General features: G+C 34.9%; 2 protein-coding genes across 4 annotated transcripts; both read right to left on the bottom strand.

Annotated features, from left to right (window-relative positions):
* Positions 1-8,894: 8,894 nt before the first annotated feature.
* LOC108362484 (farnesyl pyrophosphate synthase-like) lies at positions 8,895-13,409 on the bottom strand. The gene is made up of 7 exons (XM_017615485.1): positions 13,035-13,409; positions 10,890-10,984; positions 10,472-10,542; positions 10,264-10,404; positions 9,785-10,146; positions 9,495-9,721; positions 8,895-9,414 (listed from the first exon to the last, which is right to left on the bottom strand). Exons 1-7 carry the CDS (start codon positions 13,229-13,231, stop codon positions 9,233-9,235), a joined length of 1,275 nt encoding a protein of 424 aa, XP_017470974.1. The 5' UTR covers positions 13,232-13,409; the 3' UTR covers positions 8,895-9,232.
* Positions 13,410-13,768: 359 nt separating this feature from the next.
* On the bottom strand, positions 13,769-16,246 carry LOC108362472 (protein kinase 4). Of its 3 annotated transcripts, none has more exons than XM_017615459.1 (4): positions 16,120-16,246; positions 15,707-16,064; positions 14,968-15,645; positions 13,769-14,906 (listed from the first exon to the last, which is right to left on the bottom strand). In XM_017615459.1, exons 2-4 carry the CDS (start codon positions 15,867-15,869, stop codon positions 14,233-14,235), a joined length of 1,515 nt encoding a protein of 504 aa, XP_017470948.1. In that variant the 5' UTR covers positions 15,870-16,064; positions 16,120-16,246; the 3' UTR covers positions 13,769-14,232. The 3 variants fall into 3 exon arrangements, with proteins under 3 accessions (XP_017470948.1, XP_017470958.1, XP_017470941.1); XM_017615469.1 differs by having other exon boundaries at positions 16,208-16,221; XM_017615452.1 differs by having other exon boundaries at positions 15,707-16,246.
* Between the last annotated feature and the right edge of the window lie 2,872 nt (positions 16,247-19,118).

Here is a 19,118-nt window from a genome sequence, read left to right as displayed (position 1 = left end):
TCACGGCTACCAAACTTTGCGAATTATCAGTGAAACAAAACAAACAGACGGGATAATAATTGAACCAGATCTCTATCAGGATCATATCGTTGTTGAATTTGCGTGCAAAATTTGTATGCGGATCCCGATTATTGCCTAAGAAAACATAGCTAGAGTTGCGACAGAGTTGCATTGTCTTCAGTTTATCAAGTTTATTCAGTGAAATCGCTGGATAAATTTATCAGAAATGTGTAAACGAGTTTCCATACAATATTTGACAGTTCATTTATAAGGTTTACACAATTAAAAGTTTATACGGTTTACAATGCATTTATAAGGTTTGATGAATACCCTTATAATGTCGAAAAGATGAACAATAGTGGTCAAAAATTATGCTAAATAGGCAAAGCAGCTTTGTAACGCTTAAACTGAGCGCTAAAGTGGGAAATAGTGAATTATGGTAAATTTAAAATTTTTGGTTTTATTAAAAAGTTTTGAATGCAGTTTTTTAATATCAATTTATTAATTATACATCCTAAAATCACTTAGTTTTTCTATATTTTTGTTAATTTCCTATATACATATGTACATAATTTCGTATGTATGTATTAAGATAAATATGGTAGTTCGAAAATAGCTAAAAACAAAACAAAATCGAGTCCAATATTTCACTCATAGGCGATGATTTTGAATCATTATTTGATTTGAAAAATTAGTTTTTGCCACAAAACTGATCAAAAGTTACCTACAGTGCATTGGTGTTATAACGAATTTTTTATTTTTTATTTTTTTATATTTATATGGTTTGCCAAAGCACATGAAAATGACAACAAGTACGGTCAAGCAGTAAATATCAAGGCAATATAGTTTACGTTGCCAAAAACCCATAAGAACAGAGTCCTTGCATATGAATTGTTTGTGATAAACTGGTAAATACTTGTTTGCCGCTGTTGTTGCTGTACATAAAAAATTCCTTGCCAAAATTTTTACACATTTATTTACATCTTTAATCACCATTTCTTACAATATTTTTTTTTTTTAGCTTTAAGCACTGCTTTTTATTTTTAACTGGAATTAGATTCACGAAGTATGTGAAATGCGCGAAAGGCAAGATATAACTGCGGTTTGAATTCAAAACACCGCCCGCTTTAATATAAAATCCACGCCCCAGCTTGCTCGCTGAGCACATTCGATCCAAGTTTTATTAGTTCTCATAAACTTTAAATCATCACATATGGACATATCGCCGCACACTGTCTTCAAAAGAGGCACAACTTAAAATTGGGCATTTTTGAAATTATGCGTTAAAAACGTACACAGAGCTTTCATTTACCCTTTAGCAAAAGCTGGAGCAAATTTTTGTTATAAGTTGTTAATAAACATCTAAGGTCAACTCTCCCTTACACTTATCATGTGCTAGGAAATAGTTTTTCACATTTTCTGACAAACGTGTAATTTTGAGTTGTGCCCCTTTTGAAGACGGTGTGCGATATGTAGGAATATGTACGTCCATACAAAAGCACATTTATGTACATATATACTGTACTACGAATTTGTGCTAACAAAAGTGCATATACATACATACATACATATGTGCCATCAATTTATGTATCGGAATTTTTAGCCGATCCTCACATAATCTGCGAGTCATTAAATTTGTTATTGTTTCTGATGATAATAACATCCTAGCCAAGAATGATAGAATACATTTTCTGCACCGCGATATCCTAGCCGATGGCCCTAGTGGCTCCGTGTACATATGTAGTATATAGAAATAAGCACCGCATCCCTGCACAGTGGTATAAAACTGGAATTTTCGGTTCATAAATCACTTGCGCCTTAATTTTTCAATTTTATACATTTTTTTTAATGGATCCTTATGAAACTGGCAAAAAACCAGTTGAGCCCGATATTTACTTTTTGTTTGATTATATACAACTTGTTAGTGTAGAGTGCAGAGTAAGTAGTAACTTAATAATTGTCGGTTTCCCCAAAGCGAAAAAAAAGAATTTCACAAAAATAAAATTCTATTAATTTTACAAAAAAATAAAACAGTAAATTCCAGTTTGGAACCACTGTGCAAAAAACAGTTCGAAATTATATTTCGAGGAGATTTTAGCGCCATTTAAATGTTCGCCATTAACACATCCCAAAAAACAGTCATCATCCAGTTTTTTGTTACTTTTTTTATTAGCAACCTGATTACAGAGTGCAAAGGCATTTTTAACTACAGTCCGGTTCACCTGAATAGGTACATATTTTTGTCTCAAGATCTAATCTTATGTGGGCAAATCTCGAGAACCGTGTGCTTTCGTGTCACTCACCTTTTAACTAATTTTATTAAATTTTACTTTTATAAAATTTACTTTTTATAAATAACTTGGGTCACTTTGATAACAAATGTGACGAGTTCTTGTAAATTATTAAATTTTTTCAGGGCTTCGGAGCAGAGCGGAGCAAGGGAGCAAGGAGCTAAGGAGCAATGGATTTTAGCTGGAGCGGAGCTGGAGCAAAGAGCTAAACAAATTAATTTGCTCCTTAGCTCTTTAAAAAAATTTTAATATTTTGTTCTTGTTATTTTCCGGCATAGTAACGATTTATTTTGAAAAATATTTATTAGTGTTTTTCCCAAAAAAAAATTCAATAATAACAGATCAATAGAAATTAAAAAAAAAAATCAGTTAAAAAATTTACTTAAATTATTTTATTTTTGCCACTGAAAACTCCCGTTTTAAATATATCTCCTTTCTATTTAATTTACTTGGATTTTTTTTAGTTTTTAGTTTTCTGCATCAAAAAGAAATTAAAAACAAGTAAGAAAGGCTAAGTTCGGGCGGAGCCGAACATTAAATACCCGGCGCAAGTATTAAATATATGTGTTTTCACCCTTCCGAAACCTTCCGCTAGATGGTAAGCCGAGTTGTAACAATTTTGAGTAAATTAGCGTCCTTCAATTTCGAAATATTGAAGTTTCAAGCATTTCTTAAATTTACCGTTATATGAGAATCGGCCGTTATATTAGTCCGATTTCAATAATTTTCAACGTTTTGCTTACACGTGGCAAGTACAATAACCATACCGAGTTTGGTACAAATTGGTAGAACGGTTACCGGTATACTTATATGTGATCATAAGTGGGCGGTGCCACTCCCATTTTCCAAAATTTTGTCATAAACGTATTTCTTGGTTAAGAATTGTTGCAATCATCAATTTTGAATAAATTAGCTTCAATATTTACTGATTTATCGAAGATTTTGTATTTCTCGAAATTACCGTTATATGGGATGTGGGCGTGGTTATTGTCCGATTTTAGAAATTTTCGGCCATTTGGTATGCTGTACCAGGACCAACAACTGTGCCAAGTTTGGAAGAAATTGGTGTAGCGGTTACCAAGATATACACATGTAACCATAAGTGGGCGTGGCTACGCCCATTTGCCAAAATTTTGTAATATTCTTATTTTTCGTCTAAAACTCATTGCAAATATCAATTTTGAGTGAATTATCTTCAGTAGTTACTAAAATATCGCAGTTTTCGTATTTCTGAAAATTACCGTTATATGGGAGGTAGGCGTGGTTATTGTCCGATTTCGCCCATTTTCAATACCATCCGTCCTACGCCCAAAAGAAGTTCACGTACCAAGTTTCGTTAAGATATCTCAATTTTTACTCGAGTTATCGTGTGCACAGACGGACGGACGGACGGACGGACGGACGGACGGACGGACAGACAGTCACCGCTTAATCGATTTCTCTTTTCATTCTGATCATTTATGTATACATTTGTCTATATCTATCTCGATTCGTTTTGGCTGTTACAAACAACCGTTATGTGAACAAAATTAATATACCCTTGTGCACAAGTGCGCTCGGGTATAAAAATTCCCCTACGTTTTTGGCGATTAGGGCTTTTATTGTAATAATGTCATTTAAATTTTTATAAGCAACTAGCAGACCCGGCAAACCGCGTCCCGCCCAAAATTAATTATTTTTTACTGAAATATTTTGGTCCAACATTTTCACCAACAATTAACGTTCACGATTTCCAGTGATACATTTATCTGCTAATATTACGGTTTGGTGGTGGTCAGAAGGTATATTTCCATTGTCGTCTTTAATAACCTAACGAAAGTGTATGTTCCTGAAGAAGTTATTGAAATTCTCCATTGATCTGGCGTTTCACAGCACGGTTAATCGCAAAACAAAATAAATTTACAGAACTTTTTCCCCATTTACTCCCCGGCAGCAACAATGATCCGGTTCGATGGTGAATATGTCCCTGAAACCGTATGGTATAGTTGGTGGCAATTTAAAGATTGGTGAGTATCGTTGTTCTACAGAAATCCAATATACACAGACTTATTTCAGTCAAAATACCTTAAAGCTCTTATCAATGAGTGCAATGGATCTGATGGTAGATTTATCCTGGTGTATCCGAATGACACTTGACGATTTTTAGTAGCAACTCCACCCCAGGCGTCACCCGGCGGCTGTTTTTTGCAATAGTATTGCCCTTACCGTTACCAATACATAAGTATCTCGAATATAAGCCAGACCGGATCATAACTAAGATTTTGAACAATAACACGACTCCAGCGCCACCTGGCAGGTCAAACTGGGAATCTGAACAACTGCAAAGAGACCTTACTCACACAAAAAAAATTTCGTTAAAGTCGATTCACTCACAAACACACGAACAGAAGTATTATATGTATATTAAAGGCCTGCAAATGTTCAACTATAAAACATAGCGACATGTGCAACATCATGCAAGTGCCAGTTCATAGTATGTCTCTCATACATGTTTGACAGAGACATATAAGGACATTGTCGAATAAATTCAAATAAAATCTTGCATCAAGTTTATGCATGTCAACACATGCGACACGTGCGACACATGCGACTTAGTCAGCATTATTTATTACATTGTATATACATGAAGAGATTTTTCAAATTTTGGAAGACCTATTATGGTAAAATTCACTAAACAATTGTCTAATTAAAATATGTAAATATATTTTAATAGAAGCATTAAAAACATTCTGCAGAAATGCAACAGAGAACAACAGTTTAGCTAAGTAGCAATGGCATGCTAAAACCGTATGTTTGAGATGGAATGACATGGCACAACACCTTGCTTGTGCTGACATGACATAGCAATGCATGACATTGAATGTTGAATTTTGCAGTACTTTAATGTATATACATACATACATCCAAAGAAAGGTAATAGTTTCAGTACCTTTTGGAAGACGCCGCGCCCCCTTCTTAAATATCGTATATCTCTATACTACTATATGTTCGAGTACTCAACCATGAACACTTCCAGAGATGTGCAGTTTGTAAAATTCGGTTTATTTGAGTAGAGTACTTGACTACAATCAACACAGCCTGAAATATGCAGTATGAAAAACTCGATTTGTATGAGAGTACCACGCCCCTTTTCCAATGACATAAATTTTTTCATGAGTATGCGATTAATTTCATATTTTTCTCCAAGAGTATGCGATTGATTTCATAAATGGGTGAAAATTTCTCAAGTTCGAATTTTTGCGTGAAAATTTGTGGGTTGTAGATGTAAAAGGGATTCTGAGAATTTTTTTGAAAAATTTGAATTTTGAAAATTTTTATAAGCAAATATATTTTTAAGCAATCTTTTTTTCAAAACTCATCTTCCCTTCTTGACGAAAGTTGTAAGCGTAGTGACATTAGAGCTTTAAAAAAAACATTTTTATAATTTAGAATTTTTATTTTTATTTAAATATTATTAATATTCATATTGCATTAAAAATAATGACCTTTGGTAAAAAATTGTATTTAGTTATTGCATATAAGTAACTAAAAACCTAAAAATATAGACATAGTTCTCGCATTGCTCTTATTTAAATGGTGTATAACTTTTTTTGTGCAAACTTATATTACAAGTGCTATAAGGGATTAAAGTTCAGGTCTTCGAAAAATTAAATTCCTTATATTTCAAACAATTTTGAACTGATTTTCAAAAAAATTAAATCGTTGTGAAGGTGATTAAAGCCCATTTCTTTCGATATGCATATTTGTGAACTTCGCATATACAATTTTTTGAAAAAACACATTTAAATGAAAGAATACATTTTTTTTATAAAAAAAAATATTTTAAACAAAAAAATACGAACCGATTTTTAAAAAATTGGGATCGGTATAAAGACGGTTAAATCCCCTTTTTTCTGATATGCATATTTGTACACTTCATATATAAAAATATGAGAAAGAACGCATTTAAAAGAAAAATACGTTTTTTTATAAAAAAAAAATATTTGAAACAAAAAAATTACTAACCGATTTTTAAAAGGTTGGTATCGTTGTAAAGGCGAATAAACCCCCTTTCTTCTGATATGCATATTTGTATACTTCGCATATAAAAATTTGAGAAAAACACTTAAAAGGAAAAAATATAAATTTTTTCTTATAAAAAATATTTTAAACAAAAAAATTACTAATTAGTAATACAATTGAATACTTTATTTAAATAAAATAGAAAATAATCTTTAATTTTTATATATAACCTGTTACGTAAACAATTAAAAACCATGGTGTTACATATACTTTTGCTTTATTTTTTACAGGGCTGTGGGTGAAAAGAACAAATTAACACTTAAAACACTATAAATTATTTGGTTTATTTAAATACGGTATTAAATTGTATTACTAATTAGTAATTTTTTTTGTGATTTTTTTTTATATGAAAAAAACTGGTACTTTTTCCTTTTAAGTGTTCTTTTCTCCAATTTTTATATACGAAGTGACAACGATGCCAATTTTTTAAAATCGGTGAGTAATTTTTTTGTTTAAAATATTTTTTGATAAAAAAAGCTAATTTTTGCTTTTAAGTGTTTTTCTCAAATTTTTATTCACGAGGTATATAAATACGCAATACGCCTTTACAACGATACCAATTTTTTGAGAATCGGTTAGTAATTTTTTTGATTAAAATATTTTTTTTTTTACAAAAAAAGGTACATTTTCCTTCAAATGTGTTTTTTCTCAAATTTTTATATGCAAAGTATACAAATATGCATATCACAAGAAAGGGGGTTAAGTCACCTTTACAACGATCCTTTAAAAATCAGTTCAACATTTTCTGAAACATAAAGTTTTTAATTTTTCGAAGATCTGACCTTTGTCCCGTTGTAGCACCTGCAATATAAGTTCTCACAAAAAAGTTGTATACCATATAAATAAGAGAAAAATGCGGACCACGTCTGCATTAACAGACATAGAGAAACAAAATCAAATAAAAACGAAGCAAATTCGTTGAGCTGTTCTTGAGTTATGCGATAACAAACGAACAGCAATTCATTTTTATATGTAAAGATTTTTTCGAGTGGTGGCAACCCTATTCAATTTTTTTTTTAATTTAATTTGTTTATGCAATTATTAACATTATTGCGGCTTATGTAATTTTTGTTTTTGATATTTTAAATATGTGGCAACACCGGTTTTCCAATTTTTTCGAATATTGCTAATTTTTGTGCAAAGTCTGAAACTTTGACATTCATGGTCTTTGTTAGATATCGAGGTAACTTGCATAAAATAATAATAAACATTAAATAACGCCAAAGAATGCTAAAATTTCTTTTCCAATTTATATTTTTGCCACTGTATCTACAACTTACATTTTTCGTATCTATTTTTTGTAGGAATTAGTATATTTTTTATAATTTCACTAAATTCAAGTTAGAACCGCTTCATAAAGAAAAATAATAACTGAACAAATAATTAAATAAGTGATTTTTAAACAAAAAGCAAAACTGACTTCAATTCTAATATAAAATTTTTGATAACCGTTAATTTCTTAATGATGAAATGACCGGACCTACACCAAACTAACGGGTGATTTTTTAAGAGCTTGATAACTTTTTTTTTAAAAAAAACGCATAAAATTTGCAAAATCTCATCGGTTCTTTATTTGAAACGTTAGATTGGTCCATGACATTTACTTTTTGAAGATAATTTCATTTAAATGTTGACCGCGGCTGCGTCTTAGGTGGTCCATTCGGAAAGTCCAATTTTGGGCAACTTTTTCGAGCATTTCGGCCGGAATAGCCCGAATTTCTTCGGAAATGTTGTCTTCCAAAGCTGGAATAGTTGCTGGCTTATTTCTGTAGACTTTAGACTTGACGTAGCCCCACAAAAAATAGTCTAAAGGCGTCAAATCGCATGATCTTGGTGGCCAACTTACCGGTCCATTTCTTGAGATGAATTGTTCTCCGAAGTTTTCCCTCAAAATGGCCATAGAATCGCGAGCTGTGTGGCATGTAGCGCCATCTTGTTGAAACCACATGTCAACCAAGTTCAGTTCTTCCATTTTNGATTAGTATTGCCATAATGCAACCCTGCTGCGAGGTTGCAAAATGTAGACGCGTAAAAAACATACCTTTGAGTGTGACAAAATGTAGACGGCGTCGTTTTCCAATTTTGTATGGGAAACAACAACACCACAGATTTTACGGTTAGAAAACGTCTTAAAATGTAGACGTCTACATTTTCAGACACTATTTGGAACGAACTGTGAACACCCCAATTTATTTAACTTTAAAAATCTGAACCACCCTCCAAGCGGCCTCGAACCTGCGATTTCAGAACCAGAACCAGTAGTCTTCACGTGACGCCACACCCGAGATTTGTAAGAAAAGCAATTAATTGCGTTTTATTTTTGGCTTTGGCAATTCAAAGGCAGATGTCGCTGATCGCCTAAGTTCTTCGAAATTGTCGAACTGGTAGGCACATACTAGTTAATGAACTAGTATTTTTTCTGACTGGTTTGGCTTTTCACTGCAGGGACACGACAGTCTTTTATCCAGACGACGATATCCTTTTACATATAGCGCTTTCCAATATTTATTTTTTTAGAAATACTCAAACTCTACTAATAGGTTAAAAGTACAAACTAGAAATTCCTTTATTTATGTATATACATACATATTTCAATCGTTATCTTTGATATCGGAGATATACATATACGTCATTTTTTACAACATTGTGACATTTACAAAAACGCCGTTACATTAATAAAAACTTAAATAAGTTGGCTGAACATTGCACCAACCGGAGTCCATCGAAGTTTAAACATAGTGTAAACGAATGGATATTGCAACACAACGCTCCCGGTGTTGAAAATTTAAATAGTAAATTGTTTGACTTCACGACGTAGCTATCAAACATGAGCTGCATTCGTGACACTATTATTATTCTATATTTTTGTGCATTCTTGCTTATGAGTCCCTTTGATAAATTTTATTTAGTATCTGTAAGAAGATCTCATGTGGTATGTCAAGTGAGCTTTGTTGAATGTGCGTTTTTATCAAATTGTATTTTTCTTCCTCGTATATGGCGTATAAGCTGGCAATGTCTAATTCTTCGTAAAGTTGCTTAACACGCGCGATTTTCTCTGGATCTGAAATGGATGGAAATTCGTTTTAAGGTCCTACATTGAATAGAGATATGATAATTGCATTTTTAATGCCCCACACCCACCATTTTTCCCATAGCACTCCTCCATTATAGCTTTTTGTTCGGCACTAGCACGCTGCATGCAAACCACCGCCAACCAAGAACACTTGTTGTCCTGTATATCTGTGCCGATTTTACCAGTAATATCGGAATTTCCAAAACAATCGAGAAAGTCATCCTGCACTTGAAATAAGTGACCCATTTCCAAAAGAATGGTTTTGGATTGGCGGAAAATCTCGCGATCTTTAACGCTGCCGAAAAAATAAGCTTTTTATGAAATGAAAAAAATAAGCATGTACATGTTTTTCACTCACCCCGCCAAATGCAAAGCCAATGCTACAGGCAAATAGAAAGTATAATATGCAGTTTTATTCGCAACAATGGAGTCATATTTGTCCATGGTGAAGGTGCTGACATTTTTATTGGCATTTAACAAATCCAAAGATTGACCACAAGTTGTAATGAAAGTTATTTGATGGAAAAGTTCTAGCAGATCAACATAACAAGCTAAATGGCGGAAATTTTTACGTAGCAATTCAAAGATTCCATTCTCAATCATCAGCGCATCATTGATGGCAATTAAGCCAACTTCCTCCAATTTGTGCCAACACAACTGGCCGCGTCGCGTAGTGCTGTTGTCCATGATGTCATCGGAAATGATGAAGAAACATTGCAGCTATCAAACCAAATAAATAAATATTGGTATGTAGTAGTCGAGGTGGTTCGATTATGGCATTAAAAATTGCATTAAAGCAAAGTGTGCAGTGTGATAACTACGAGCTGAAATACCTACCATTTCAACACACCAGCCGAGATATTGCGCCAATTTTATATTTTCGGGTGTGAGGTCATCGGGTTTGACTAAATTTTTATACGTTAAAACGGTGAGTAGACCACGGTTCTTCTTGCCAAGTGGCACATTGTACTCTAGGGCCTGGAATAAACGAAACAAATTTTAACTGTTTCTGTAAGGTATATGCGAGTGTAACTATTAGTAATACCTTTGTGAACCAGGTCGCAGCTTCATGTGTTTTGTAACTTTTAGCTACTTCGGACAGCTCGCGCACAACATCTGTAAAAGCAGAATCCATAATTAGGAATTTTTATTTAAAGTTTAGCGCGAGTACTGAACAGCTTCATCGTAGTTCGAATAATAAACAGTGGAAATCCATGTGCGCGCTTTTACAGTTAAATATGCATCTGTTTCTTTTGAAATAGTAAGCCAATTGAGTTAAAATCAGGAAAACACATTTGCATTAAAATACGAATGCCTATAAACTTATTATACTAAATACAAAGAAATGCAAATATTTGCTCTTTTCTTGAACCCAAGCCCGCGATCGTTTAAACTTATTGTATGAAATAAACAAAATATAGCAAGAGTGGCAGATAAAAAAGGCTTTATATTTTTTTACTAACCTGGAAATACGGCCATGAAGTCACGACTTTCCTCCTTTGATATTGTTACACGTCCAGCTATTGGCACTGAATGATTCGTTAGTGTTGATAAAGTACTATAAAGGAGAAAAAAGTGAAAAATAAACAAAGGCATGAATATAGCAATACATTACAGTAGCAAGTGAACAACATAAATACTCCGTACATAAATCGAATGATCTGTATTTATGCATATATGTATTCAGCCAATATCTGCCAGTAAACCATTTTTTTTGTACCAAAATACACATAATTTTTGGTGTACCATAATTTATTTACTGACAAATTGAGAAGCACTAAATAAATTACCATTCTTGTATTTAATATGTATTTAAGCCTTGCCCAAATGTGTAAACGGTTACATCACTTTTACTGTTATTGCATGGGTTTGATTTTTTGTTTGTATTGTAAAGAAATTTGTTTAAAACCTAGCCGTATACTTGCATAATATGCTTACAAGCATGAAAGAGTTTGGATACAGGTATATACATATAAAGACATCGTCACTGAAAGGAAAAAAGTGGTGAGTAATTATTATTTTTTTATATAAAATGATGTAGGTATTTTTGATTCGATGAAATCCAATCATATCAATCAAAAAGGTAATTTTGATTTTTTATAAGTTATGCCTTTTTGTTTTTCACTAAATATGTTTGTTACGTCTATTTGCATTGCAGTTGACAATATGTGCATATGGGTTTATCTATGAATGTCCATAGTATAAGTACGAGTTAGGTTGTAGAGGAAAAGTTAAGGCAGAATTAAAAATGGGAATATGATAAAAGCATCATATATTTTTGAAAGCGGAGACACTATGGCTGCATTTCTTTATTCATTCTGAACGTTTGGAATAAACTTTTTTGTTTACTTATTCCTTAGAACGTTCCTGATTATATGTTGACGTATATTTCAAACGCATTCTGTTTATTCCGGCTGTGAAATGGGATTATCCGGAATGTATAAAGAAACGTAGCCTATAGAAATCATTTCATGTCGTTGTTATGCGAAGAATCTTTTTGAATTGACTTTTAGATGCAAGATTTGTATGCCATAGTTGGGTATGTAAAAAAAAACCTATGTAAATTATATTCACGCTTAGTAAGCTATTTATAGCACTCATTGTAGTAAATTAGTAAATAGTGAGTATATGTATGCATGTACACACACATAATTATACAAGAATCTATGGAAATAAGTATGCCAATGAAATGAAAATGTAAACAAGTCAGCGACCCGTAAAGAGCAGTACTTACATGTAATGCAGTGAACTGTTAGCGGATTGCGAAGAACTATCCTATTTTGAGGTATTAAGAGTCCACTTATACGTTGAAAAACTTTGCATTGCTGATTTTATAGATTGGGAAAATATTGCGTCAATTCATCTAAACGCGTCATCTCTTAACCCAGTTAACCTCGTAAACTTACTTAATTTTGTATTAAAAACCGGATTATTTACGAGATTTATCCGGTTAGGAGGCATTTACGCTTTTAGATGAATACCCATATTTTTTTCGATAGAATCTAAAGAGTGGATTATGTGTTGATAGGTACACGATTCATATTTTAAATTTATGTGGGACTACGTTTTGCAGCTGCTACTTTCGACTATGCTACCTTTAAACTCTTCATCAGTTTACCATGCAAAGAAGATAGTAGGTAACTAGTCAACTTAGGAGATTAAACATTTATATCCTAGGATGGGTATCAACTCTATACGAAACAGTTTCTTATGAATTTTTAACCGCAAGTTCAATCAATTTCATTATGCATGCCGCGTAACCTTTTTCTTAACTAAGTATGTATGCACAATTTTACATATGTATGCATATGCAAATAATTACGAATGGAATTTGTGATTTACCAGCTAACTTTAGAAATGGCGTCAATACTGTTAAGTGGCCTGGAATTGTACGTTATGCAGGAAAGTAACTTATCCTGCCGCGTTTAAAAATGTTCAAGCATTGGCGCTTTAACTAGACCATTGTATCATAGAATATTTATATAATAAACAAATATGCATGCAACATTTTTGATAAGAATTGATTTCCTCCCCCGACCTGCAGGTTTTACAATTTATTTTTATATAATCCCCTCAAGACAAAAATGTAGAAACCAAATTACTCATACCGTTCATATCTTTTCAACAATTTGTGCTCATGCGGCGCTTTCAAAGCTAATTTCTGTGTATTGTGCTTTGTTTCCCAATGATAATGGATTCCATTGCTGATGCCATTGTTGCTGCTGCTACTATTGGAGGCGCTCGCTGATGTGATTGCATTTACACTGGACCGCAATTGTGACCATTTTCGTGTGAGTGAAAACATTTTCTTCGTTGATAGTGTATTCAATAATGAAAGAAAGATGTGTACAATTAAAATTTTGTAAAACTCGATTTCTTTATTAAAATTGAGAGTAGAATCCCATACACTTTCTTTTTCCCATCTAATTATCACTTAAAATAACACAAACTAGTTGAAAAGCAAAAATCAAATAAGCGAAACCAGCTGATTTGCCGTGCAAAGGCTTGCGCCGACGGAATCGAATGTGACGGCGTTGAATTTTCAGCTTTTACCTTTAGGGCTGCCAGCAGTTTCGGTATTTCATAAAATTAATTTATGATCATTTTCGCTTATAAATAAATAATTGGCCCTTTGCCATTGCCTGCCGAAGGGCGACAGCCCATGGATTGAACCTTGGGCCTACCGAGTGGCAGGGCACACTTCTAACCACTCGGCCACGGCTACTCCCAGCTCCTTTATCAAGCCCGGTAAGAAATGTCAACGAAATGCTTGCATATTCTGCTTTACTTTATTTTGTTAATATCTTCAAGCGGTGTCGATAGTTTTTAATATACATACACATATTTATGTATGTATCTTAACTAATTTTAAATGGGTTTACTGTTGACTGACTAAAATAGTTTTTTTTTATAGTTATATAAAAATACATGCGTGCATATGTCTAAAGATCTAAAGTACAGAAATGAAATTAGCGACTATATAATTGTTTGAAAATGTAAGCAAGACATTTAAGGCAAACTTTACGGACTGACTAGAGTAGAAGAGAAGAGTTTATTTTAAAGGTTATAAATTATGATAAAAACACGAAAAAAAACATAAAAATATTAAAAATAATTTAGGTGGGTTCTACATGCTTAAACTATTCTTTAACCATATACCTAAAATTTATATATACGCTTGGAAGTTGGGCTTATAATCTAGCTGGAATGAATACACTTCCCGCGCTGCCACCTGCTTATTCGATGCCACGAGGAGCACCTTTATTCTTAACACTTGCTTATGCTATTGTGTATATTTATTTTTGTTCAATCATCAAAGAATAGTATTTCCAGAATACGTTTTTGAACATTTTTGCGACGGTCCTTTGACATTTTTAATAGTTCCGTTGTTACCAATTCACCCAATAGATGCTCGGAACTACGCGCCGGTGTGGGATTTTGTGGCGTTTGAAACTTATTGAAATTCTGTTGTTGCTGAGGTGTAGTTAGGTTTTGCTGTTGGTGAGGCAGTTGCTGATAAAGCTGAAAGAGGAAGTCGGCATTTGCGGGAAACATGCCTTGTTGTTGTTGTTGTTGTTGGCCACTGTTTGTGGAACCAGAACTGCGTTGCATGGCCGCCGCTGAGGAAGTCGAAGCCGCATTATCGTAATGGTTATTCTGATTATCATTTAATATTGTTTGTGGTTGTAATAAACTACTACTATTATCATCTGAATCATCATCGGTATCGTCAGCGAAGTGTGCGTTAGTGGAATTTGAAGTATTTTGTGAACCAGAGTATGGTTGCTGAGCATGATTGCTGTTATGTGACATACCGGCGACATTTGAATTTAGCTGCACTCGTGGCTTTTTCGTATGATGATTATTGCCAGTTGATGAATCTAGTTCATCGTTATTGGTGTCGCCATATGAATTGGTAGCCATTTGATCGGAGGACGATGAGTGGGCTACTGCCTGCTGCGCGCCCCTTGGGTTGTGACCTTAAAGATGAGAAAATAACGGATTATTAAGGATTTTGGAAAGACTCTGGAATGCATTTACTTGTGCCACTATGATTGTTGCTGTTGACGCCATCTAAAGGAGATGATAATGGTGATTTCATTGAAGATGATGATGACGATATGCCCATACCGCTGCCATTACCATTGTGAGTTACACCATTACCACTCAAGCTGTTTCCTTCTCGATAGTGTTCATTATAGTTTTGAGAGGAATCGGCCATAGCGGCCGCCACTGCAGCAGCTTGATGATGTTGTAGCTGCGTGTGTGATATTTGTTGGAGCTGTTGTGAGGCCACAGCAGCGGCAAAATCGCGAAACATTTGATCGGCTTCAATTTTTACCTGTCCATTTCCATTCTCTGTTGTTGACGCATTTACAGCAGCAGAGCTCAGCGCAGAAATAGGGTGCTGATGATCTGGTTGGTGGTAATGATGTTGTGAGACAGCCGAGCTGCCGAAATGACCCATGTTCTTCATAGACCCATTTGACTTTGAGTCCATATTGAATTCACTGTAGTTGGAACTGTTCACCGAGTGGGGGGATGTGAGAAAACTTGGCACATTTCGGTATGATTTCCGGGGCTGTATATGCTGATCAAGGAATTTCATCTTCTCAAGATAGGGACGAGAAAGATGTTCATATACCGGCGGGTCGCCTTGCTTGCGTTGTGATACATAACGTTCCCGCAAGTATTTCCACCGTTTCTTGCAAGTCTCAACTACAGAGAATAGTAAAACTTTGGAGTGAAAGAATTCGAATAGAAAATCAATTGCACTTACCATCTGTACGCAATTTCATTGCAATAGTTTGCCATGCCTCATCTTTTGTTTCATACTTCCCCCCTCCTCCACCTGGTCCATTACTACCGTTAAGGTAATACTTTTGACGATTATATATAACTCCATGCTGCCCAACTTCGTCAATTAACTGTTCGTCCATCATTTTCTGAGCGTTGAAATCAATTTTTATTTTCGCTTTTGATAAGTTGACGCAACTTTAGTTTCGATCGCTTGCTTCACTATGCTTTTTCTGTGCCTCACACCAATACTTTAATTATCGCTTAATTAAATTTGTTAATTAGAGAGCAGACAATTGCCGACATCACACATCACACGTTGTAAATTCACGTAATAGGAGCTATCAAGGAGAGGAATTTAAACGCATTTCACTAGTAAGGAACATACTCTTTTACATGGACAAAGTATCTTCACTTTATTTAAGTAAAATTCGCTGGTTTAGTGGAATGAAATAAATTAAAAAATGTGAGCTGCAGCAAAAACCTTTTAATTGTTTGATGACACTTTTGTTTTTTTTTTATCTTTTTCTATCTTTTCCCTCTGCTTCGTAAAAATATGGCACAGGCTGACCTAAAATAATAAATTTCAGTTTTTCGATTTTTCTTGTAATGATACATTTCCGAACGCTTTTATGGGATTCAATAATTTCACTTCTCGGAACTGAAGTTATGTTAGTTATGTAACCATAATTTTATGATATAACATCGAGTGTTAAAATATAAAAGAGGAATGCAACAAATTATAAAATTTAAAAATTCGAGTTTTAGGGGAACCAGCTGGGGTGACAGTTCTTGGCCAGATATTGCTCTGAAAAATTCCGATTACGTATACCCGATACCAAATAATGGTGGTGGCCCAAGAATGATAGAATACAAGATTGCGCCGATCGGAGAGGATTTTTGAGAATAACTTGTGTGTGACGTCACACTGGTGCAATTGCGAGAGAGAAATGCCAAAACGTGAGCAAGAATGGAAGAAGAAGAAAAAATGTTGCAAGGAAAACGTAAACAAGTTGCACCAGTGTGACGTCATGCAAACAACGATTCTGTCAAATTCGTTAAGAGAGGAATAGCGGTCCGAGATCGGCGCAACCTTTGTATTCTCTCAATCGTGGTGGTGGCCTAGCGTTCATAACGCACCACACCGTGCAGTATCGTCTCCAAGCGATGTCAAGCTCCAAATATTTAACGTATATATAGCCCCTGTCATCAGCTGCCCGGCAGGATATCGCCCTGAAATAAATGCGCTCCTCAGAGGTGAAAACCGTATGGTATTTGGCGACTATAATGCGCAGCATAATCTTTGGCATTCAAGCCTGTCAAATGATCGTAGGGGAAAACACTTATCTGAACACATAGACGATTCGACATTCTGCACAATGAATGACGAAGCACCCACCAGGATTATGGGCAGCTGCTGCAGCTCGCCAGACAACAATAGTCAGCGCTGGTCTGATGAACAGCATTCCATGGCGACCTTTGCTGACTTTGGCATCTGCCCATAGTAATCTCGATCGATAATCCAACCGACTTTGCTTTCGCGGGACACCAGACATATATCAGCTTTACCAAATCTGCTGAAGTGGCTGTTCTAGCCGATAAGCGTGACAACCTTCGTCAGGCTGATCCCGGAAATCCCCGCTTCAGGGATCTCGAAACGGAGATTCGGCAGCTTGTGAACGTGCATAAGTGGAAAAAGTGGGAAGAGCATCTGAAAACTTGCAACTTCGCTTCTGGCGTGAGTAAGCTTTATTCAACCATGATATCACTGTCCAACCCGACAAAGTGCGACGACAGAGTCGAAATATCTTTCCGGACCCGGAGCGATTCGTGAGCTATTTTAGCCGTAAAATTTTTACTGCATCCTCCGGTGGACAAATCCAATCATCGAGTGACAACTGATTGGCACAAACTGCCAATAACAAGTGCGGATCTGGTATTCACCGGCGGTGAAGTACAGGTAGCCATCGGGAAGGCGACAGCCTCCAAAGCCATGTGCCCGACGGAATATGCATGTTGATGCTGAAAAATTTGGGTCCTGCAGGAGTAGACTATTTAGCTAAGGTTCTCAACCTGTCAATGGCCACTCTCCTCATGATGATGATTGTTCGCTAATGGCGTTTGGGAATGGAGTTGATGACTTGTGCTCGAAAGTAAACGAGTATCTCTCCGAGATTTCTCGCTTCTTCACTGCTAGGAGTCTAGCCCTCTCCTCTGCAAAATCCTCTGCGACCTTATCTACCACCTGGCCGAAGGACAGTCTGCAAACATTTTTTTAAAACACGAAAAACACAAATTTGAGAAATTGAAAGCGAAAGAAAAAAGATGAATCAAAAAAGTTTCCAAATGGTAAATAAAATAAAAACTATGAATTTTTAAAGCAATAAAACTTAAAAGAAATTGTATTAAAAAAAATTATCTTGCCGAGGATTGAACTCGGATCTCTCGAATAGGCCGAAAGTGCTCTGCTCACTTGGCCCTTGCCACTGTCACATCAATGTTATCGAAATTGTAGTTTATTGAAAACAATCAAAAAATTTCAAAATCATTCGTTAAAAAGTTAAGTAAAGGTTTCTGTTTACTTAACTTTTATGTTCATTAAATGCCGTTAACGAGTATTTAACTGACTCTGAGAGGGAATTTTTGCAAATCGTTACTGAGGGTCGGTCACCTTAAGTAATCATTAAACGACTCTGAGTGCGGCTGTTAGAACCTTATTTTACTATTTTTAAATCACGTTCTCCTCATTTTAAAGTTAAAACTAGGGATGTTGCGAATATTTCCATTCGCATTCGTTATACGAATGACTCGCATAATTTAACACATTCGCATTCTCATCAAATGGGCAGAGAGTTCACTCTAATATTGTTGAAATGGCTCTAAGTCTGTCTAACCAGGGTGCGGACAATAACCGGCAAGCAAGCAACATTGATGGGCCTTCAACAAGTAGGTACTGCCAAAAGTCTTATAAGCAAGCTAGAAATAATTTTAGATTCCTCCAGCAAAAGCTAACGCTCGGATTTAGAATCTGGAGATATAAAAAATGTGAAATTAAAGCTCAATTGAAGGGCTATCTTAAAGAAAAACTAGCTCACCCCGGTGAAAATCCTGTCGATTGGTGGAAAACTAAACTAAAATATGTACGACAAATTGACAGATATAGCCCGCAAATATTTGAGCGCTTCACCCGCCAACGGTCCAAGTGAGCAATTGTTCAGTGCAGCCGGCCTTGTATACGTGCAAAATTATTTTTTTATTGAAATATAATATGTCCCTTTTGAACTTTGACAACTAGATTAAAACACTGTATAGGTTGAGCATCTGTTCAATGTTCTAATAATTTACACAATTTTGAAGTAGTGAAAACGATGACTCAAGTTGATTATTGCTTTTTT

The sequence above is a fragment of the Rhagoletis zephyria genome, unplaced genomic scaffold (assembly GCF_001687245.7).
Source record: "Rhagoletis zephyria isolate East Lansing unplaced genomic scaffold, Rhagoletis_zephyria_1.1 Rzeph_scaffold_00022, whole genome shotgun sequence".
Taxonomy (NCBI): domain Eukaryota; kingdom Metazoa; phylum Arthropoda; class Insecta; order Diptera; family Tephritidae; genus Rhagoletis; species Rhagoletis zephyria.
Note: the sequence above shows the minus strand (reverse complement) of the source record. Positions and strands in the feature narration are given on the sequence as shown.

What these genes read in the sequence shown, in the direction of transcription:
- LOC108362484 (XM_017615485.1), bottom strand. Translation starts at nt 13,231, where the DNA reads ATGTTTTCACTCACACGAAAATGGTCACAATTGCGGTCCAGTGTAAAT. An exon ending in CTGCGACCTGGTTCACAAAG is followed by an intron (nt 10,405 to 10,471) that starts GTATTACTAATA and finishes CGTTTATTCCAG; the next exon opens with GCCCTAGAGTACAATGTGCC. An exon ending in GGAGTGCTATGGGAAAAATG is followed by an intron (nt 9,415 to 9,494) that starts GTGGGTGTGGGG and finishes CATCCATTTCAG; the next exon opens with ATCCAGAGAAAATCGCGCGT.
- LOC108362472 (XM_017615452.1), bottom strand. Translation starts at nt 15,869, where the DNA reads ATGATGGACGAACAGTTAATTGACGAAGTTGGGCAGCATGGAGTTATA. An exon ending in AATGAAATTGCGTACAGATG is followed by an intron (nt 15,646 to 15,706) that starts GTAAGTGCAATT and finishes TATTCTCTGTAG; the next exon opens with TTGAGACTTGCAAGAAACGG. An exon ending in CAACAATCATAGTGGCACAA is followed by an intron (nt 14,907 to 14,967) that starts GTAAATGCATTC and finishes CTCATCTTTAAG; the next exon opens with GTCACAACCCAAGGGGCGCG.